The 23,977-nt window shown below is 36.6% G+C and overlaps 1 protein-coding gene and 1 long non-coding RNA gene across 2 annotated transcripts; both read right to left on the bottom strand.

Annotated features, from left to right (window-relative positions):
- Window positions 1-7,366: 7,366 nt before the first annotated feature.
- LOC147761947 (uncharacterized) lies at window positions 7,367-16,597 on the bottom strand. The gene is made up of 4 exons (XM_087013786.1): window positions 15,596-16,597; window positions 13,871-14,219; window positions 8,498-8,646; window positions 7,367-8,019 (listed from the first exon to the last, which is right to left on the bottom strand). Exons 1-4 carry the CDS (start codon window positions 15,926-15,928, stop codon window positions 7,798-7,800), a joined length of 1,053 nt encoding a protein of 350 aa, XP_086869912.1. The 5' UTR covers window positions 15,929-16,597; the 3' UTR covers window positions 7,367-7,797.
- On the bottom strand, window positions 11,182-12,974 carry LOC147761948 (uncharacterized). The gene is made up of 3 exons (XR_015334826.1): window positions 12,771-12,974; window positions 12,297-12,547; window positions 11,182-12,136 (listed from the first exon to the last, which is right to left on the bottom strand). It is a non-coding gene; the product is annotated as an uncharacterized LOC147761948 (long non-coding RNA).
- Window positions 16,598-23,977: the final 7,380 nt, after the last annotated feature.

The following is a 23,977-nucleotide window of genomic DNA, read 5'->3' as shown; positions in this document are numbered from 1 at the left end:
CTTATTACTCAACTGACGATTGTTATAAAATTGGTTAGTATAAACGGAATAATGACATGTCTATACACCAAAATCCCGTGAATGTTCACTTCAGAAGACCAAGCCATGGGGGTTTCCCGCCAAAATGAATTTTAGGTACCCCCACAGTCATATTTATATCCTACAAAGCTTATTATATTTACGTATTCAGACTCATAACACTATAAAACCTATTTAGATAAATGTTTATCTGAAGCGTATCTAGCGTCGTTAATATCTACTCAGCCTTATCGGGTACCCATCGCCAGCTTATGCGTCTGTATTAGAGGGCCAAGTTGCATAACACCCAGCCATTTTGTTTTGCGAAAACGAGGCAATGCACGGGGCGACAGATGTCGTTACTTAGACCAGTCAATCATTTTAAACTAGAGTATTAATTTCAAAATGGAATAAAACATCAAATACAATTGAAGGCAGAGCTCGAGTTATATAATTAAGAAGTTGGAAAAATATTGGTCTTTACCTCCCCAGACAGCCTCATAATCTGGCCCACGTCTGGCCCAGATCTGGCAACGTCTGGCAATGTCTGGGCCAGATTTTGCCAGACACTTGCCAGATCTGGGCCAAGTCTGGTAAAGTCTGGCATTTATGCCACATTTTGCCAGACACTTGCCAGATCTGGGCCAAGTCTGGCAAAGTCTGGAATTTATGCCACATTTTGCCAGATGCTGCCCAGACTTGGGCCAGATATGGTACTTTCATTTTCAATTTTTATTTTCTATTTATTTATTTTTTATTGACCAGTGAGCCGAATGCATTGAACTGACGTCATTTGATAAATTTTGATTTAATTTATCTCTCTCTCTTTTCGTCAAAGTCCCCTCATAAGTGTGCTATTTGTTTAATTTGACTTGACATTTGAATGAATTCACTGTTCTAAAACTTTTTTGAACTACTCGTTCCGTTGTTGTAAGATTCCGCTTTTTATGCTAAGCCGGTCAAGGACCCGGATGTAGCGTTTCTTAGAGTTATGGATATGAAAAAAGCACAAGCGTATCAAACTGATACAATTCGTTGAGTGATTTGATTCGTGATGCGATTTATTTCAAAGGCATCAACACTGGCGACGAGGATTAACACTAGTGCAAAACTGTGAGCCAACTTTCTTTGAAAAAATGGAGGAAAAATGTGAAATTACGGAATTCGAACCGTACAGAATTCCGGAGACATTAGGGTCACGCTCGACACGATGGTTAGACAGTTTTAACCTCTTCGCTGACGGAAAAGATTGATCTTTTCAAAACCAACGGACGGCATGAATAATGAACAAAGATAGAAAATTAAAAATACATGACAGAGGAGACGCGCGCTTATGTTGTATTCAGCAGGGACAGGTGTACAAGATATTTTCAAGACTCTCCCAAACACAGGTTAGAAACATGAATATACATAAGACAGTTAACGCTTTGAATGAAATTGGAACACCAGAAACTGTGAGTATGATGAAACCGAAGTCATTTGACAAACCAAGCCAGTCTAAACATTACGAGTTTAGACATGAAAAACGAAGTAGAAACTCCCTGACTGAGAAAACATGGAACGTTGGATCACTTTGCAAAAGTCTGCAAAACTGAATCTATTATTCATGTAAATGACAGCTTTGAACGTCTGAGAAACCTTTAAAAGTGAAGGGAACATTTGAATGTGACGTAAAGGCAAGCAAAGGAAGAGACCAGTAGTAGTGAAAGGACATGGGCTTTGATATGAGTTGATTAGTTTTGAGAATTTTCAGTATGGTTTAAGGAATAAAAGTTGGAGTTCATATGCTATTCTGCAAATGTTTGAAAAGACATTTTAAAGACTGAACTATCAATTAACATGTTTTGAAAGGACCGTTTCTCTCCAAGAAAGGAAGGGATGTTGTGTTTTGACTTGACATTTGAATGAACTGTTGTTAACTTGGTAGAGATACTTGTTCCATTGTTGATTCCTTTAATAATTATAAGCTTGTCAAGGAGCCGGATGTATCATTTCTAAGTCTTATGGATTTGAAAAAAGCGCAAGCATTGTTCAATTCATTGAGTGATTTGATTCGTGATGTGATTTAATTCAAAAGCATTGATACTGGGGTTTGTTTTTGTGCACATGTAATTCTCTTTTAATTGTACATCTATATCTGTGCTGGAGTATACATTTTTTTTCAGAATTTACATGTATGTACAGTACTGTAGCCAGCATGCAAGTTGAATTGAAACAGTTACTGCATGGTTATTTATAATTTTGTTATAACTCTCCATCATCTAAAATACAATGTTTTTTCATTCATTATTCAAGATTTATTCATTACAAAACTATATTCATTAGTGATTATTATTATTAATGATATGTTTGAATTAGTTTAAAAATGACAATGTATAATATTATTTAGGTTGAGGTGTGCAAAAATATTTCCCCCTCAGACCCCTCCCCCCCCCCCCCCATGTACATGCATAATTAATTACAATTTTTGTAATTTGTGTTAATTCAGATTCGATGAGCAGCTTTGTGTTGAAAAAAAAAATGTTGTTATAACTGTTTTCTTTACATGTATGTAAGTGACATTTCCTCCTGTTAAGTGTCTGTATATTTGCCTTTATGCAGTGTAGTTTTTTTTTTTTCAAACATACATTGTTTTGTACAAAAAGACAAGGAGTGGCCCTTAATTTGTTACATGTTAGTTGCCAGCAAGGTTATATAATGTGTAATAATTTTGTTTAGGGTTTTAGCACAGAATAAATACTTGAATCTTGAATCTTGTATGTCTTTTTTATAGTAATCTTATTGAATAATTAAAAATAATTAAAAAAAAGAAAAAAAAAAACAATCTGGGCCATATGTGGTCCATGTCCGGCCCTAATCTGGCCCACTTCTGGTCCACATCCGGCATGCCATACCTTTGCCAGATATTGCCAGATCTGGGCCGACATCTGGCCACATGAGCAAATGTGAAATAATTTAAAAAAAAACAATCTGGGCCATATGTGGTCCATGTCTGGCCCTAATCTGGCCCATTTGAATATGATCTGGCCCACATCTGGTCCACATCTGGCATGCCATACCTTTGCCAGATATTGCCAGATCTGGGCCGACATCTGGCCACATGAGCAAATGTGGACTGGGCCAGATGTGGCAATGTCTGGGCCAGATCTGGCCCAAACATTGCCACATCTGGCCCACATGTGGCATGCCATACGTGGGCCATACCTTTTGCCAGACATTGCCAGACGTTGCAAGATCTGGGCCAGACGTGGGCCAAATCACTGAGGCTGTCTGGGTCAAGACCATTCATTTGGGTTGAAAAACATCATTGGGTGACCCTTTAAGCTAAATTATAAAATGTATTATATTATATATTATATGTTTTTAGTTTATTCAGTACCCACAACTAATTACCACAAAACTGGACGGAATCTTCAGATGGACTATTGGTCTAGAACGAACCATATGGATTTCATTAGGATCATGTTAAGTGTCTTTATGTATAAAACTCAAATGTTTTGTGATATGGGCAACTTTTTTTAAATTCTTATATATTTTTTTATAGTCTAGTGAACATTTGTAAGGGAATTGCTCTTCTTTTTGGAAAAGTATGTTCTTTTATTTCTTAATTATTTGATGTTATCTTATCGAATTTTGTGAGCTATTACGAAGTCACGGCTTCCTCCAACTTGCTCAGTTTCAACAAGATCAGGTAATTGTTTTTTTATTATTATTTTGTAGTTGCTTGAAACAATGACCAATAAACACAATGAAAAATCTTATTTAAGGGCCTGGGCTGTGGGCAGGCAATTCAGGGAGTCTCTAGATATGCTGCAAGTGTTTCCGTATTTAAACGGATTTGCCGGCTACAACCGTGCATAGAATAACTACCCATGGACGACTGATTAGTCAAACAAAATCACACCGAATAAAATGTCAACATAGATCCGTTTGGAAAAAAGATTTCATATTTCACAAATTGTAGATAATGATGTTTTGCACAGTGTGAAGTTTACAAGAGCTCTTGTTTATAGAATATTCTCACGTGGTGCATGTTACACCTCAGTGGGAGACTAATGTTCAAAGTTCAATGAAGGAAGGAAGGAGTTTTTTCATGACGACTTTTTCATGACGATCGCTTATGACCTGTTGCAAGTGGGGAAACCAGCCATAAGATTCTCTCGTACCTGGAAGAAAGGGTGAACAGGTTCAGCGTTAATTCGCACCGCCACGCCAACTCTGCGTTGTTCTTGCCTCCGATACCGCGATGTTCTATTAAAGTATGCGGCAGTTTGAATAAGCAAATTTATCCGGGTGGGTAATTATTGTTAAAAAATCACTTGGTTCTCAAAATTAAAAGACTTTTAAAACAGACTATTCTAATTCAATTGTATTTAATTATTGAGAATGCTCGCACCCATGAAATTGTTCTGTATGTTATATATTTTTCGCACACCTAGGCTAGAATTGCGTTTTTTAATAAATTCGTTTAAATCACCGCTAACACATTCGTGTACTTGGAGCAGCTTTCGAGGAGCAATGCCATATTTACAACGCCAAATTTTGGCACCTTTTATTATATAGAGAATGATACATGTTAAAGCTAATATACACACCTCGTCATTCATGGCACTGTTTCATATGAAAGTTGGGCAGAGGATTGCAACTGTTTCAGAGACAGTATAGTACACGGTTACTGACAGGTGGTTAAAACTAGTCTAAGAATTGTATACACGGCTTCACAATTTGGTTTACGTTAAAATGTTAAAATGTGAACTAATTAAATGTCTGGACGGGAATTGTAAAGCTTGATTTGCATAACTTTGATAGTTAATGTACAAATAATCGTGATGCTATTTTATATACTCTGAGTGTGTCATTATTGTTACACGTACGCCTTATCTGTGATAAAACACATCGCAATGTAATCAGTCGCTGGCTCCGTTTTTAATAAGCATTTTTACTGAGCATTGGAAAACATGAACATTCGATGGCAGAAATGGTATCTTACGATGGTACACGATGGGTTGAAGATATGAGACCCAATTACAGAAGTTGCTTTCACGTCAAAGATATACAGTATGTAGGGTGTTATTCCTCTGCTAAGTCCACTTTACCCATACCGTGACTGCAACGGCGCAGGCGGCTGAGAAGCACTGTGTCTGAAGGACGACATTGTGGTGAAAATGAAGTGGAGTATTTTCGACAATTTGACATTTTTTCATAAACTGTTATAAACAGAAAGCGTGAGCATGTTTATTACAAAGAAAAACATTTCAACAGTGAGACACATTATCAAATGGAAACAAAGACACATATTTTGGTAAACTTTATAAAAAATGTCATTTTTTTGCAGTACCGTCCCAGCAAGCATAGTCGCGTTGGATCAACGTTGAAAACAGGTTGATGCGTTGAATTGCCGTTGATCTACCTAAATTCAACGTAAAATCAACGTTGATCCAGCCAAGTCAAAACACTGTCATTATGTGACGTTGACTCAACGTTGTATTTTGGTCATTGACACAACCTTGCAGTTATTGATTGTAATTTAAAATATTAATCATTGAAAACGTGATACTTTGTTTATCAATACTGTAGCTAAATTTATCACAATAACAATAGGGTTTAAAAGTAAAAGTGACAGTTGTTTTGTGTCTTTAGTGAACTACTGAATTTTCCTAACTTGTTACTCAGAAATACATTCCAATAAACTGAATTCCTTGCAAGGTCAGCTAACACTAGGATGAATACTTTGCTGTAAATGTGATGGGATGAACGTAATAAAGTTAACAGTTCTCGGTACCCTGTTATAGATAGACAGATTGAGGTGACTGTGACTTTGTTAAATTTTAAATTAAATGGAGAGAAAAGACTAATTTGTTCGATTCCTTGTCTTTCTATATATATATATATATATATATATATATATATATATATATATATATATATATATATATAAAGATTAACATATAACAGAAATTGGATGGCTATTGTTTCTATTGAGGTAAATTGTTTCAAGGTTACAATATAAATGCTAATTTTTTCGTTGTTGTTAAAATGAAATCGCGAATGTAAAAATACTCTCATTAACGCACCTGTAAAACTTGAAAAATCCTTCCACTTTCTTAAAATGTATATCCCGTTTATGTTGTCTTGCCTTTTTTTTAACTGTTTGTCTATGTGGTCCTTCCATGTAAATAAGCTGTTGAATTCGACACCCAGCATTCTAAAATCAGTTACTTGCTTTAATGCAGTGCCACTGATGTGAATGGGCTCTTTTACATTTCTATTGTTTTTGAAGTCAACAAACATTCCCGTAGTCTTTTCTACATGCAGATCGTTATCTTTACACCATTGCACAACTGAGTTAACGTTGTTTTTATACCACATCTTGTCATTATCGCTAGATAAACCAATTAAAGTGGTGCCATCAACAAACTTCACAATGCAATTGCTTCCATGGGACGAAACACATTCAAACGTGGACAAGCTGTACAAACATGGTGACAGTACACAACCCTGCGGCGTACTACAGTATCAGAAATCAGTGTACCCACTTTCAGAGCCTGGATTCCGTTAAAAATATGAGATCTAATTAAGAATGATGTGATTTTTTCTTCGGTCAACTAATTATAATAACTAATTAAAAAACTAATGAGTTCTAATTGCATGAAATTGCATAACATATAAAAACTTTTAGTAATCAACACAAGTGCAGGTCAGACCTTTCTCAATAATGTATAATGGGGACACTAGACCCCAGCGGGCAAATTATGTTGTTTTAACGTTGAAACAACGTTGAACCATAACGTTGAGAAGACATTGGATAAACTTTGGGTTTGAAAGTTGTGTCACCCTTAGATAACAACGTTGTATCAACGTCAGAAAACAATGTTATATCAACCCAACCCAGCGGGAAATTATGTTGTTTCAACGTTGACAAGACGTTGGATTAACATTGGATTTGAAAATTAGATCAACGTCAGAAAACAATGTATCAACCCCAGTTGTTGGACAATATACTTGCATGAAAAGACATTAAAATGACCTGAAATGTTTTTATTTTTTGGAACAAAACAAAGGTACGAATTTTACACTGTAAAAACATCCAAGTGCCTGCTTTGTCTGATTTTTTCAACGCATTTAGCTCTTTAGCATGTTTTGCACCTAAGCATGTTACACCCTTTTTGCCTGGATGTGTGTAGCAGTAGGACATGTTTCATGGCTAAATATATGTAGGGTATAAATGTATGGCATTTAAGTTAAAATTTTCAAGGTTTATATATATATATATATATATATATATATATATATATATATATATATATATATATATATATATATTTTTTTTTTTTTTTTTTTTCTCCCAAAAAACTCCCAAAACTGAGTGTTGCGTTTATTTTTTTCTTGAGTATATAAATCCGCCCCTGATAAAGGCAAAATACACATGTTACTCAAAGGAAAGCCCGATGAATTTACTTTAAATACATACAATCAACAGAACATTTCCAATATAATTTTTCAAAACAACACCAGAAATCAAATTGAATAAAATCAACCAGACGGTAAACACCCATGAAGCTTTGTCAATTTCACCATTGTTTATTTCAAACAGCGTACTTTTCGGGCATGCGCAGTAGTTTAAATCCTGTGCTGCCGTCTATCCAAACAGGGGCGTGGTTTCCACAGTGACGAGTAGGCACTCACTGTATACAGATAAGCAGACCCAGTAAATTTAATAGGAATGTCTTGAGCCAGTTTTACATGGAAATGTCCTCATATGTCTGCATATGTTTTATATCAATATTCGCCACAGTAGGCAAGAAAACATGTATAAGTTGGTGGTAGATAATACAGGAAAAATCCCCCGCAGTTGCGCACTCGAACCTTCATAGACCACTCGCAGCAATCACCAGACCAGCTTGCGCATGCTTGACGGTCGACACCGCCATCTTCTGGTGAGGGGTCAGTGCCGTTTATCCACACTGGGGCGTGGGTTCCACATTGAAATGCACGCAAGCACTACATAAAGATAAAGCAGAGAGGATAATAAACGAAGTTCGACTTGGTTGATGAGTAATTCCATCTTTTAATTGTCTATTTCAGAATTTTGTAGGTACATATAGTTATTTTTTGTCATCAAATTGCCAAATTGAATTTTGTGAATCAAAACAGCGGAAAATCCCATTGTGGGTCCTGGGCTGTGGATAGACAAGAGAGGGGGTGGTCTCGAATTACTCTAATGCGTCTCTTAATAAACAATACTGTTGACAGCCAAACCTCATATGCGTTTAGGAATTAAAGTTTGCCGGTTGTATTTTAAGCCTGGCAATGCATTATCATGCATCCGGTAATAAACTAAATTTTACTGAAATCTATTGAATAATACTTGTAGTCCGCATATTCCTTCTTATGAGCAATTTTATTGTTACACCACCCCCCCCCCCCCCCCCCCCCCATCACACACACACACACTCACACAACCTGCTGATATTCTTACCCTGTTTGGCATTTTGGTCGCAGCTGCCCCCGAGAACCGATACCACTGAGTAACCCATCCGTCCCTTTCACAGTGGGCCGGATCATCTACAGCTAAAGGGAAGTTCACGTTTCTCCACCACTGGTCCAACACCGCGTACGAAGAACATGCTACAAAATGAGCATTAAAGCATTAATTGATTGAAACCTTTAGACACGCAAAAAGACGAATATAATTACTTTGTAATGTATTTGGCAATTGATTTGAATTATTGTTTCTTATATGGTATCTTATTTGAAATGGCTCCATAATTTAAAGACAATAATAAAACACTATATAGATATTTATAAATCTGTAAATGACAAAAAAAAAAAAAAAAAAAAACAGAAAGACAACCGTTTACATCTACATAAAGTGAATGGATCAGAGTTGAAAGAAATCTTTATTAAACCCCTCACACTTGTTAAAAATACCAAATTGCAATTGGCGTATATTTCAAAGTTGGTTTTTATCCAATAGAAATTGATTGTTCTAGATTAGACTAGCAACGTTTTCCTAGTTCTGCATAAATATTGGCCAGGTTTCACAAGGCTGTCTTAATTAATTAATCAATTAATTAATTAATTAATTATATTAAATATTAAATTATTACATTAATTAATTAAACTTCCAAATATAAACAAATAGATTAGCAGAACATGAAGAAAGAAAGAAAAAAGAAATGAACAATGACACGTCTCCGTCGACAAAATCCTGTCAAGGCAACTGAAACCGAGGCCAGTTCCTGACGCTGGTTGGAGAAAAGGTGGATAAAAAAAAACAGAAGGCTTGCTCCTGACAGCTTAAAAACAGACATTTCCTAAAAGGAACGTCGAGGTCAAGGTCGTGTATGCAAATGAGGCATAAAGGTACACAAGGTGTAGAGACATAGAGGCAGGTTAAAAAATTAATGAATTTACTTGGCGAATGATAAAGCCTCGGTCACAACCGGCCTAACGGGCTCTTACGGGCTATTTGCGTCCAAATTTTGAGCAGAATCTCACGTCCCACGCAAGTACTTCTTACGTAATTGCGAGTTCGCAGACAGCCCGTAAGGACGAACTGAGGATGTTGGACGTGTCCAAAAGATTCTACGAATAGCCTGCTAACAGCGAGGCCGCAAGCGTAACTTGCTCCCCTCGCACGGAGTTCCGCGTTGTGGAAGAAGCACGTCGCAAGCAATGAAGGACCAGGTGCCCTTTGTGTGTTGAGTAAGGCGCACGCCCTCAGAACTAACGAACAAAGTCGAGTCACACGTGCGCCACTGCCACTCCTGGTGTATGCAGCATGGTGTCTTTACAATGAACGTCGACTGTGTAACGTGTACAATTTTTCAAGATTTTTAATTTTTTGTTCAATTTAGTACGCCGTCAGTACGACACCACAAACGTGTGAGGCGAGTGTGAAGCAAAACTGACGCAAAGGGCACTACTTTCGCCGTGCGTTGCATTCTCTTCGTAATTGGTGAGTGTTCATGTGCCACGTTCATAGGAAGCAAGACAAACTCAGGATATGAGTACAATTTCCACGGTCATCGCTCCTTGCAATTAGCGTCCCTGCTTGAAAGGACATCTCATGTGGCCTTTGCGACTCACAAGGCAGACTTTTCTCTACCTCTACGAACTCCACGGCCTCCGCAACACCCAAAAATCGCAAGGGACGTACGATCCTGAAATTCGTGCGTCCGTTTGTGACCGAGGCTTTAAAAACTAACACAAAGTGGGTGTTAGAAAAAACATGACAAAATTGTTCACTTTGCTCTCTGGGAATGAGGAATACCAGCCCGCTTGGCGCCAGGTGTCGCTAGTGTGAATTCAGTCCTTCCACAGTCGCCATGTTGGATATTGTATACGTTGGACTGTGGTACTGGCCTTAATAAACATGCCTCAGTATTGTTGTGTACCTGAATGTCAAAGTCGGCAAGGTGGGCATAATTTTCTTGAGGATTCAGGGCTTCGTTTGAAGTGAAGGGTTGCCCATGTCAACACACCTTCCATGTTAAAGGGACAGTTACAACTTGACCCAGGCACAGTAATTAGGCCCCTAAAGATAGACGAGTTGCCTCAAAAAGAATACACGTAAAAAGGTTAATTGATCTTGGCAAAACTTATAAAGTTTTGGAAAGAGAGCTCCATAGCAAGAAAGTGCCCCTAGGAAGTATGATTTATCAAAGTGCGTTTTCTTATGTCCGTAATTTCAGAAGAGTTGTCAGTAAATGTATAGAAGTGTTGGTAGCCTACTACCCGCATAAGGTTGTGTTATTAAGTAATATCCTTTTTTATTGATGTATTTAGCATGACCGGTAATGTTAATTAAATAATTATTTTTATTTAAAACCATTATTCAGTACCTCGTAAGAATCATAAAACTAGGTATAGTTAGATAATTTATTTGTTCATGTATAGATGCAATTTCTCAGCCAATGGAATAATGCATGTTTGGAAATCTTTTTGTAACAGTTTAAGAAATAAAATTTAAAGAAAGAAAACATTTTATAAATGAACAGTTTTTGTTCTTTTTTTTTACAAAATAGCACTTCTGGATTGTTTTACTTGAGTAGAAACACCATATTATTTCATTGCTCTGAAAATTCATTAAAAAGCAGCAAAACCAAATATTTTATTTAAAATAATTATTCAGTCCATAGTAAAAACCATGAAACCATGTAATACTTGGATAATTTATTTGTGCTATAACTTTCCTGAATATATAGCTGCAATTTCTCAGCCAATGGATTACTGTAGGTATGGAAAACTTTTTGTAACAGTTTAAGAAATAAAAATTAAAGAAAGCAAACATTTTACAAATTAACAGTTTTGTTCCTTTTCACAAAATAGTACTTATGAATTATTTTACTTGAATAGAACCACCACATTATGTCATCACTTTGAAAATTCTTTAAAAAGCAGAAAAACCAAATTATTTGCTGTAAATACAACTAGCAATTTATTTCATCCCACTAAAAATACTTTACAAAATAGCATCATAGGTTTTTTTTTTTCATTACAGTTAAATATTATTAAAAACAGCATAAACACATAAGTACTTTTTGAAAAGAATATAGTACCACCAAATTATTTCATTTTAGTTAAAACATTTTTTAAAATTGCACTTCAAAATTATGATTGCAGCTAAAACCATCTCATACAGGGGTACTTTCTATTAACTAGTTGACACATACTTCCTATAGTGTTTTTCATTTAAAAAAGTTATCCTGAACAAAATACATGTAGAAAAATATCCAGCGTCAGAATGAATCAACCCCACAAACAGATCTTTGAATGTAAACACAACAAAATAGCAGAATGGGCGATTTGTAATGAACATCTGGCCTTCTAACTTAGTATAGTATTCGCAGGTTTTCTTTAGGCCCAGATTCGTGCACGAGATACACATTCCAAAAAGGGAAAATTGGGTCCGGGTCCAACTGTCATGTGTCTGCAATGGTTTTGGACACAACAATGATTCATACAGTTTGTTTATATACTTCTTCTCTGTAGCTGCAATTATCTCTCCAAACCTGGAAGCAGTGATCTGCCATTGTCTCTCCTTGTGTCAGATTGTGCTCTTTCCTTGTTATAACTTGCTATGCTCAGTGTCCTTTGCTGTTTGTTCCTCAACCTGAAATATTCATATCCCATTAAAGCATGGTAGATGGTTACAGCATAAAAATAGTTAACATACAATATTATATTTCTATGAAGTCAGACATCACCTAGTTTGATAATTCTTTCTCATATTTGGGCCTGATTCTTAATATTAGACATCTGTTTTCACTTACATCATTCCCTCTATCCATGCATTATTGTTTTCATGGCACTTGGCAATAGTTGTTGTCCATCACAGCCGCCTGTGAGTCAGCTTTAGGGTAGGCATAACTGGTGGCTACATCAATCTTTGCCGCTGATGTGAAGTGACGGGTAAGATTCCTGAAGTAATCATTTTATCCTGCTCTTGAAGCTGGCTGTCCTGGGGTCCTGAAATCGACAGTTTCAGGCTTTGCCCCCAATATATGGACCTTCTTTGGGTAACCTTATAAAGAAAATAAATAAGTACATTCACTAAGTATACACAATCTTCGTCTTTCGTGCTACTAAAACAAAATATGAGCGTAGGCCTACTCGTACCTACAGTAGTCTACATGTACATAACATGTCAGATTTGACACACACACCTCGACTAATGTTCGATTTTTTTCAAGGAAAATAGTTAGCATTCGTGTTTTTCAAGCACTAAATGAAAAGAAAACACATACCTTTCAGTCAATTCACATTTTCATCCAGATGTTATGGCACCACATTCAAGTAAATTGCGTTTGAGTTGGTTCACTGTCAGCGACGCATGCACACGCTCCATGTTAAACTCTGGTGTAAAGCCGTGAGCGAGATTCTGCGAGATTTGAGAAGGACTGCTTTCACCCCCACGCCATCTAGCGGCAGACCCTTAAAGCGGGTATTCCCCATTACATCGTGTATGCTTATTCTATGATTTCAAGTATTACAAGAGGTGGTACATTACAGGGTTGAGCCAGATTGTGGAAAATGTTGCTGAGGAGACACTGTTGGAAGTTGACATATTTTTTGACTGAGTGATAAAAATCAGACGAAATGACATGGTTGTTGCTGACAAGAAGAAATATGAGACAAATGTAATGTTACTGGTCATTTTAGACTAAAAGAGAAAGAAATGGATAATTCGATGGTATACAGAACACAAGAGCAATTGGTGAAATTGACGCTGCCTATAGGTTAAATAATTGGCTGGCATTACTTCTTGCTGACCATAAGATGATAGATAATGTCAAATATTGTTGTATGGTTGTAACCAATTGTGTTAAATTATGTTAGAGGTGACTATGCAGTGGGTCCCTCTAGTGGTAAACAAGGAGTGAAGTGAGTAGTTTTTCCATGTTGGAGGGAGTGTGGACTCCATGCGGTGTGATGTTGTGACATGTTTGTTGGTCACACGTGGTTTGAATGTAATGTAAAACTGTAAAATAAAAAAAAATTGAACCAGAGCAAGTTTTTATTTACTTTTAACTTCAAGAGATAACATTAAACAAACGACTTTACTTGGATCGGCGGCCATTTTGCGAAAGCTGCTGTCCATCTAAATTCAGTGTTACTGTCAAATACCAGTGTAATTACCAGTAGAATCTGTGTTGGACATGTAGCCAACAGCAACAACAACAACGACAACAACGTTAACAACAAAAACAACAGAATATAATAAGAAGAAAAAGAAAAACACTCAGAAATGGAAAGCGTTTACCATGAAATTAAAGATGATTTACATAATGTGGGGTTTGAAAACTTTATTCGAGAAAGACGCCTATGTATACTGGTTAAAACTTACGTGAGAGCTTCATGGTTGTTATGTTAGGCTTCACGTCAGTTGTGATGGGCATCTCGTCAGTTGTGATGGGCATCACGTCAGTTGTGATGGACATCTCGTCAGTTGTGATGGGCATCACGTCAGTTGTGATGGACATCTCGTCAGTTGTGATGGGCATCACGTCATTTGTGATGGGCATCTCGTCAGTTGTGCTGGGCATCACGTCAGTTGTGCTGGGCATCACGTCAGTTGTGATGGGCATCACGTCAATTGTTTTTGCTATCGTAGTGGTTGTTGTTGGCGCCGTGGTGACGGTTGATGGCGTAGTAGTCGGACGTGTTACTGCTATATAATTTGACTCAGTGCGGTCCTTAAATGCAAAAAAAAAAAAAAAACAAAAAAACAAAAAAAAAAAACACATTTTATCGCACAGTTCGGGACCGTCAAGCCTAAACTCTAAGAAGCTCTTTCCCCTGATACAAATCTGGGGTAACCAACATTTTTTTATCCCACTCATGCCAAAATACCGCAAAATATTGCTAAATTCTTGGATGTGTGGTAAATGAGATATAGTTGTATTTTATTATCTATGAATTGTAAAATACAGTATATCTGAGGATGATACTTTTAAAGGTGTTTAATGTTTAAAGAAAATGCATGTAGATTGATTTAGAAAAATTTACTAAAGAAACGTTAAATTAATTAGGCGAGATGCCATTTATTAGTGTGTTATTTAAATTAACTAGGTTATTGTACAGATTATTGAAAAAAAGTCTGCCCATTAGATGAATAAATATAATATAAATAATAATAATAATAATAAATAAATGCATGGATGTTGTCTGGACCAGGTCCTAATTTGGATGTGGCCTGGGCAACTAGGAAGTAGACTAGATTAGGACTGGGCATGTGGCATAGGTCTCTACATCAAACAAAAATAAAACAAGGCTAAAACCCCCTTTACACTGCATGGGTCCTTTCTGCACCCTCGTAATACGCTCCCGTTTCAGAGTAAAAAAAAAATACTTCACGTGCCGAAAACTGGCCAACTCATTGAGAATTGTTTCTTTAAAGAATACAGTGCTTATGCCTCCTTTCTACGATCACAGCGGTAATTAACTTGCATTTTTTATTTGAGTTTTTATTTTTTCATTAACCTCCCGTGTCGTTTAATATCACTTTTATTTAGTAAAAATGACATTCTAAGTATTTTCTTCATTTTATACTTCCAAAATATTATTAGGAAAAAAATATTAAATTTTAATAGTTAAATAATCACTTAAATAACTTGATTTCCTGTCCATGGGGAATAAAAAAGTTAAAACTATAACATTTCATTTTCATCTAAGATCTTAAAAAGACTTGTTTTATACGGAAAACCTTTCTTTTTATTTACATATACATGCACGCCCGTCCTCCCATGTATGAGACGCCGATTATTTGACTATTTATATAGCACTATTTGTATTTGAAATAAAGTTGATGATTTGAAATAATTTTGATGATTTGCAATAAAAAAGTTAGATGCTAGAATTAAATGGACCTTTGACTTACCCAGCATGCCAAACCAAACAAAATTAAATCAACAATTATTTTTTCTGTCTATATCATTTCGTTTGTGGTATCGCTATCCCTTCTTTGCAACTTAGACGTGTATTTTTAACGATTTGTATCAATTATCTCTCTCACACTCTCTTTCAAACTATAGTGTAATGAAAATAATAGAAAAGACACATATTTTCTTACCGATGTGTAGTAGACGCAGTTTTCTCCCACTGTTGCTGAGCTTTTATCAAGAATCTGGGACGACATCTCACATGTCCCTGTTATCTTGTCAAACGCAACAGAGACGCAGGCGGGGAGATTAATGCAATCTTTAACGCAGCACAATATGCAACCTGCCTCAATGTCGGCAAAGTGCACAGAAGGCTCGTGATCATAAGTATCCTGATTTCGTGGACATATTTTCTTAGGTTGTCTTGTGAAGGTTACACATATGTCGCACTGCTTTACGTGGTTGGATTGTCCTATAATTGTAAACAACACGAAGAGGTGTCCGAGTTTTGTCATTAACACCATGGTCTTCTTTGGGTAAGTTCTTCACCGATTGTGCATAGGTAGCACTTTCTGTGGGCTTCTTTTACACGGTGCTATCACTTTCAAATAAAGAAAATCAGCGTTTTAATAATCGGCTACATAATTTTGTTATTTTTGAATAATATTGACTCTGGTTGCTTTAACATCGACGCCTGATATCACAGCTGGTAAAACACAGTCGCCGCTTTAAAACGTCCACTTATACCGTTACTCATACGCGGTATGAAAGAGCGTCTGTATCTATCTAGCCAGCGCTCGTTAAGCGAAGCTTTGCATCCTCGCTGCTCCCTTAGGTATTGTCCCCATAATTGTCCGCATGGCAGAACCTGTTTGTTGAACCCACACGAAGCGGCAATTTTTTTTCATTCACGTCCACTTTTGTAGAGCAGATCAATGAAAAGTCTCATTTTCTGAGGCCTTTTTATGACTGATGACACTTGGTTGAAATCTATCATTACGTATTTAGTTATTGATTTTGCCTTTTTTTAAAAAATCACACAAAAGGCGATACACCGTATAATCTCAATGATTGCATTTTTATTCCTTATTGCCGATCCATGTTTTTTATTAATTTTTCTGTTTGTTTGTTTGTTTTGTTGTCTTTAGCGAAAAAGGAGCATTTTCAAGATGCTGTTTGATGACGTTTTTGGTGTGTTATTACTTATCTAAATAACATTATTAGCTTTTCTGATTATTCAATTCGAGTAAACAAAGTGATATTTTGTAAAAAAAAAAAAAATGCTATAATCATAAAATGTTTATCTACAGATGGGTTTTCAAACATTTTAATAGTCCAGTGTGTCTGCCATTGCAGACAGAGAAACGGCAATAATGTTATACTGATTAAAACGGAGCTTTAAGTTACAAGTTACGTCAACCCCTTAATATACATGTAACTGTGCGTGGAAGAGTGAACGTGTGCAACTACTCTATTGCTGATTATTTGCTAATCAAACGGACACTACCATTGGCTATAGAACGGAACTGTGAACAGCTTAGGCATAAAGAGGCAGACCAGTTGAACTGTCCCGCTCAGTGCTACCGCCATGCACATGGTGAAGACCCAGATGTAGTCTTCACCATGTGGGCGTGGCTACATACACGGGGACGAATGCCAGCCATAGGACAAGGGCGGTGTAGTTGGTAAAGGCGATGTGGCATATTTCATAGCCAAGTGTATGGAAAACTTTAAAGTAAAGGAGGCAACATGCATAGAACATTGTACACATGTGAACGTTTACCAATATTCTTAAGTCAAATGACGGCTATCTTGGAATTTCTGAAATTCCCAAGCGTATGCACACTTGTTGTCCACTAGATTTTAAGTTAAGCAACAGGGAGTTTACGATGACCATTCACATAGTGAAAACCCCTACCGACACATATCTGACCTCTGACTTAATTATCTTTCACTTGACACTAATAAACCTTGGTCACCCTATCGGTATCCACAGGTCAGAATTCAACAACAACAAAAAAAAAAAAAAAAAATTAAAAATAATGCTAATAATAAAATGATAATTATAACGTAAAATGTTTTCACAAAATCAGGTTGTAATTTGCTTACGCCGATTGGTAATCTATGATAGAGCACCAAAAACGATAAAATTCCCCGTGAAAGGTAATGAATAAAAAGTACAAACAAGCGTGAAAGTGAGATAAATTGCAATTCGCTGTGATCAATCACAATAAATGGAATAGTAAATTTAACATGAGCTTTCTTGACTGTTTTATGTTACCTTTTGATGAGTTTTGACAAAAAAAAAATGGCACACTACACATATCTTGTGTGTTCAACTGTCATTCTTAATGTGCGATATGGTTCGTTTCCGCAAATGGCGTCTGATTTCTTGCGAAGCAAGTGAAGCTCTTTTTTCCACTTTGTGAGGACCTCATTTTTTCTTTTTTTTTTTTTTTTTTTTTTTTGTAAGCTGTTTTGTTTGATTTGAATTAATGGTTTTTATTCCTGAACTGTGATCCCCCCCCCCCCCAATATGGACCTTCCTTTACGGCATTTCCTTGCCGTACTGGACTTAGGTAGGCGATCACACAGTGCTAACTAAAGATAACCATTCGCTACATATTACTGCGGTATTATGGTCAAGAATATGCGGACACCGATAACTGCTGAATTGATGATACAGGTACTTCATTAGTTGACAAAATTTTCATCCATCTACTCTGATTTTTTAAAAATTATTATTTTTTCAATGTTAAAGGCCTTATATGGATTTTAGAAAGACAAGTTTTGAATGTATGTGATGTTTCCTTCCGTCTAAGACAACACTTTATTGATTTTAATTATTTTAGGGATGCAAGCATAATTGTTGTTTTTGAGAATGAATGTGAAATAATACGCGTTATACAGCTCAATGAAAATACCCAGTGCATTTAAAACAACTGCTTGTGAAAAACGACTTTCTAGAAGGTGCCATGTAAGAAACTGGGGTAAACAGTGATCCCAGCAGGCATAATGACGTTGGATCAATGTTGAAAACAGGTTGGGGCGTTGAATTGCCGTTGATCTACCTAAATTCAACGTAAAATCAACGTTGATCCAACCACGTCAAAACACCATCATAATGTGACGTTGACTCAACGTTGTATTTTAGTCATCGACTCAACATTGTTGTTTGGTCGTCGTGATGCAAGACATGGCTTGAAATTTAAAATATTAGTTATGGAAAACATGATACTTTGTTAATCAATACTGTAACTTTATCAAAACATTAAAAATGGTGTTTTACAGTAAAAGTGACGTTGTTTTGTGTCTATAGTGAACAAGTGAATTTTCTGAACTTGGTTATTCAGATATACATTCCAATTAACTTCCTTGCAAGGTCAGCTAACACTGGGATGAATAAGTCGCTGTAAATGTGATGGATGAAGTAAAAAATGTTCACGGTACCATGTTATAGATAGGCAGGTTGAGGTGACCGTGACGTTCTTATATATATATATATATATATATATATATATATATATATATATATATATATATATTGCAGGTGCTTGGATGTTATTACAGTGTACGTTATAATTTTATATCTGTGTTTGGTACCAAAATTGAAAAAAAAAACATTTCAGGTCATATATATATGTATTTTCATGCAAAAATGTTGTCTAACGACATATATAATCCCAGTGGGCACTCAACGTTGATTCAACATTGAGGATAGGTTGAGATGATGTTGATCCATCAATATTGATAGATCAACAAGATCTCGACATTGAATCAACCTTTTCTTGTCAACCAATTGTCAATGTTGATAGATCAACAGGGTCTCAACATTGATTTTACCTTTCTTTGTCAATCAGTTTTCAATGTTGATAGATCAACAGGATTTCAACATTGAATCAACCTGTGTTTGTAAACTCTTTGTCAATGTTGACATATCAACTGGATCTCAACATTGGGTCAACCTTAACTTTATAACCTTAATCATTACCTTGATAACAGTTTTAAATAATTATCTCACTAGAGAGGTATGCATAGGGGTAATTGCCCCTCATAAAACGCTTGTTTTACCCCTTTTTCATTCAAATTAATTTTGTGAAAAAAGCGGTCGTCAGGTTTTTTAAACTTTCCACATTTGATGTTCAGGTTATCTTTAAGAAAAAGAAAAAAACATAGGGTCACCAGCCTTGCTTTATGGCAAATTGACAAAATTTTACTTTATTTCAACATTGATTCAACATTGAGGTATCAATGTTGACTCAACATTGATTCAACCTTGATGGTTCAACGTTGAGTCAACTTTCATAGTCAATGTCATATCAACATAGTTTCAATGTTGACTGTCAACGTTGATTCAACATTGAAACCTCAAGTTTGATTCAACTTAAATAGTCAACGTCATATCAACATAGTTTCAACGTTGACTGTCAACGTTGATTCAACATTAATACCTCAAGGTTGATTCAACCTTGATGGTTCAACGTTGATTCAACTTTCATAGTCAACGTCATATCAACATAGTTTCAACTTTGACCATCAACGTTGATTCAACATTGATTCAATGTTAATTTGCCCGCTGGGATGTTGTTATCTGACGCTGATACAACGTTGTTATCTGACGTTGATCCAACGTACAAATCCAAAGTTTATCAAACGTCTTATCAACGTTATGGTTCAACGTCGTTTCAACATTAAAACAACAAAATTTGCCCGCTGGGATGATTCCTTGTCATCATCATCTTGAACCAGGTATCAAAAAGTGTGTTTATATGACGCATCAGACAGCTACGCCATAGCAAACGTACGTTAACTTGGAGAGCTTAATTACGTTTTTTCCTTTTGGGGCTTTCGCTTATTTGTTCAATGACTCATGAATGCTTGGAGGCGTGAAGAAATACCCAATATCATTCTCATTTCAAAATGTATTTCCTTAATTTATCAAATGCGACTGAGCGGGTGTGCGACCATGTGAACAGTCCAAAACAGGTGAAAACTTTTATGTTCGTCTCATGTGTTAAGGGGAGCTGGTGAATTTTTCATTGGGCAAACTATGGGAGATCACGTAGCAATTTATCAAATGTACGTTTGATAACTCCAGGGGTTATTCAGCAAAACGGAAAGGTTTTGGAAAAGGAGACACTGGCTCAAACGGTCGATATCGTAGTTACACAAGCACGGCGTAGGTATTATCTTGTGCAAATAAAAAAATGTATGGGAGATGAATTCAAAATGGAAATATATCACAGGAAAGTAGTTTTTGTCCGAAATCGGTAGCATTTCCGAATTCAGTCATTCATTTTCTATCTTTTACACGATCTATCTTTCGAAGGGTTCTGTGAAATTTTGTCCTAGGGAGCATTCACATTCAGAAATAGCACCAGCTAGATCCTAGACCAGCTAATTAAGCGGAGCGCTCACGAGGTTAATTACCCCCTATCTGCTCGCGATATAGGGGACTTGTCAGACAATTAATCTGATTATATTTACTGCACCTTTAGCAAGAACTCTTGCAGAGTTGGATCGATCCAGCTGGTGCGAAGGCCGAATCTGAATGCTTCCTTAGAAACCATGACATCACTGGGGGTACACTTAAACCATTTTCATGATCTGTGACCATAATTCTGAATCGCTCCTTACGTTGCCGAACTGCGTCAAAATCTTGGGTCAAAATCAGGGCTAGGCTCACCTGTACAAATAAAGAGGAAGCGGACTCTGTTATGGGGGACTCTCTTGCACCGTCCAGTGAAAAGGGATTTTAAGTTTACTCTCGACGGCGTCCTTTCTGTGTCTCTAGAAACGCACTCTCACAATCAGCAGCTTTCCTGTATTCTACTCTACGTCAAGTGGTGGTGATGGGGGGGGGGGGGATATTCAGCAGTCAGCGAGAGTCCCGAGTTGGGTCGACCCCGCGAAGACCCATGGTGTTTATGGGTAATATATTATAGAAGAGTGACATAGATATAGACATCAAACGTTTCCAACAAACTATCTTTGTTTTAATGGAAATAGCAAAATCCTTGGTATTATTGAATTCAAAAAGAACTATTTTGTTAGTGCCTTTCCCATTAAAATATCAGTTAACGTAGATCTACCCGATTCCGATTGCTGAATGAATTCACATTTGCAGATTAACACGCCTACTATTGTTTCCAACGTATTCGTATAATCATTCGTACAATAAGTCTGTAATCTATTCACTGCCAGAAATATAATAACAAAGTAATCATGCACTAATAATGCACTGAAATCTCGTGAGGGATGGCTTGAAAGCTATCTAGATTATCAATCTGTTTTTTCTAAATGTTTTAAAATGATCTGCATAAAAAAAGCGCGTTTCCAGGCGGAGCTTGCCGTCTGGCCAGACGGGGTCAAAGTCCACAACAGGGAAATCCCATGATTCATCAGTCTCGTGAGCCCGGGAAAATAAAGGTAATGACGGACAGAAAGGTCAGACGTCGCCGAGTGGCTAGAGAATATACACTAGCACTGGGGAATTTGCTGGAATTAGTCATTTTATTGTCTGCGTTTATTTTAGACCAAGATGACTTTCATCGAGGGTGAGGGGAAGTGAAATTTTCCCCAGTAAAATCTAACCTATCTGGGCTTTATCCCCCCCCCCCCAACACACACACACACACACATCATTAAAACATCATTTGTATCATCTGATTCATTACTTCTGTCTAATATACACTAATTTAATTTTCTATTTTGTCTTAAATATTTTATTTTTGTTTGAAAATAATTCTGAGAAACTTGTAGCTTTGTCAAATTATGTTTATACAGGTAGCAATCAATTGATTTCTCTATTTCGTTTAAACTTCTGAAACTTTTGTCTTTAATGTCACGGGGAGCATTTGACAATGCCAAACGTTTTACAGAATTAACACTTTGAATGTTGTGTGCAGTGGCAGATTTGGGGGGGGGGGCGGGGTTGTCACGGGGTTCCACCGCCCCCTTCGATTTCTGAAAAAAAATCATCAATGGTCCCCTCTTGAAATTGAAACTGCTTGAAATTTTGTCTAGGTGAATCATACTTCTAAAACGGCCCAACTGGCACGGTGACCCCTTTGAAATAACAAAAAAAAAAGTTGGGCACTTCAGCGGCCCCCGATCCCCACTCAAAAGGGGAGGAGGGTCGGCTTCGAACCTCCCCCCCCCCCTCTTCAAATAATCCTGGATCCGCCTCTGGTGTGAACGGTTTTGAATGCAGGTAATTGTGTTTAATTATTTACTAAAATACAAATGATTTAATCACATTCACATTGTTACTATGCAAACCTGGAGTTAAATCAAAATCTACCATCAACTACTAGAAAAACGCTCAGATTTTCATGATTTCTGTACGCTCATCCCCAAGTTTAAGGATATTGTAACCCCTTATTATCACCCAGAGCCAAAAAGGAGTTCAATAGCGCATCTATAGTGGTGCTTATTTACAATAATAGAAAAATCCTCGGAAGTATGAAATATTGATGTTTATATTTTTCGTTGCAATACATAGGCATATGGTTTCATCGTCAAGTTAAAACCTTTCTATTTTTAGGTGAGATAGCAATCCGTATGGGGCGTAGGTTCCTCCAAGAATATGACTTTATCGCGAAAAATGGCAGATATGACCAATCCCTTGCCGTCATTTTGGCAAAAATGTTTTTTGTCGTGGAGTCATGACCCCCAATTATATATTTTCATAAAACAAAGAAATTATTTTGTTTTATCAACGATAAAATCTGAATTACGACTTTTAAGAAAAATTGCCGGCAGGGTTTTGCAGTACTAAATATTGTCATTACATCAGCGTTGAAACTTTGATCGTGGGTGCTCAGGTAAAAGAGAAAGTTGAGGAACCGATTTTTCAGTTCTTACCCCAAAATCGCAATCATGACGTCACCCGTAAGATGACATAAGTGTAAACGATAATTAATTTAGTCACTGAACACTGAAGATTTTAACCTACTGAACACTTATTTATTGTCCAAAATAATAATAATAATAATAATAATAATAATAATAATAATAATAATGCATTCAAGACAGTGAATAATGAGTTTTGTGCGAAAGGTGACAATATTCTTATATACCATGACAGGTTAGTACTAGAAAAAGCAAATTTAATTTTCGTATCAACTAGCCTCGAATGAGTTAAAAGAAATTAAAAAAGGAAATAATGTTAATAATGACGTTCGTTCGTTGACGCAGATCTTCGTCTGCTTAAAAACATCTGTATATAAAACGTAAAAAAATGTTTTCTTTCGATATCGAAAACGCCCCCCCCCCCCCCCTTACACACACCCACTCATCTCCACAATTGGTCATGACCCGACAGAAACATGCCACATGATGTAGTTGACATTTGCAGAGAAGTCAATTATCTCACTTGGCAACGAACTCGTGACCTGAGGAGGCAATCTCTTGTTACACTGGGATACAGCGACTATAAATAAGTCTGTATCCCCAAAGCCGGACGCATCCTTATTTTCTGAAGAACCGAGGAAGAGCTGTCTTGCCTTTCTTAAGGAAACACTGACAAGGTAAGAGACATATTTGAGGGATTTTAGAACTGTTTTGGGGGT

The sequence above is a fragment of the Lingula anatina genome, chromosome 5 (genome assembly GCF_051362555.1).
Source record: "Lingula anatina isolate TDL-2025a chromosome 5, LinAna3.0, whole genome shotgun sequence".
Taxonomy (NCBI): domain Eukaryota; kingdom Metazoa; phylum Brachiopoda; class Lingulata; order Lingulida; family Lingulidae; genus Lingula; species Lingula anatina.
Note: the sequence above shows the minus strand (reverse complement) of the source record. Positions and strands in the feature narration are given on the sequence as shown.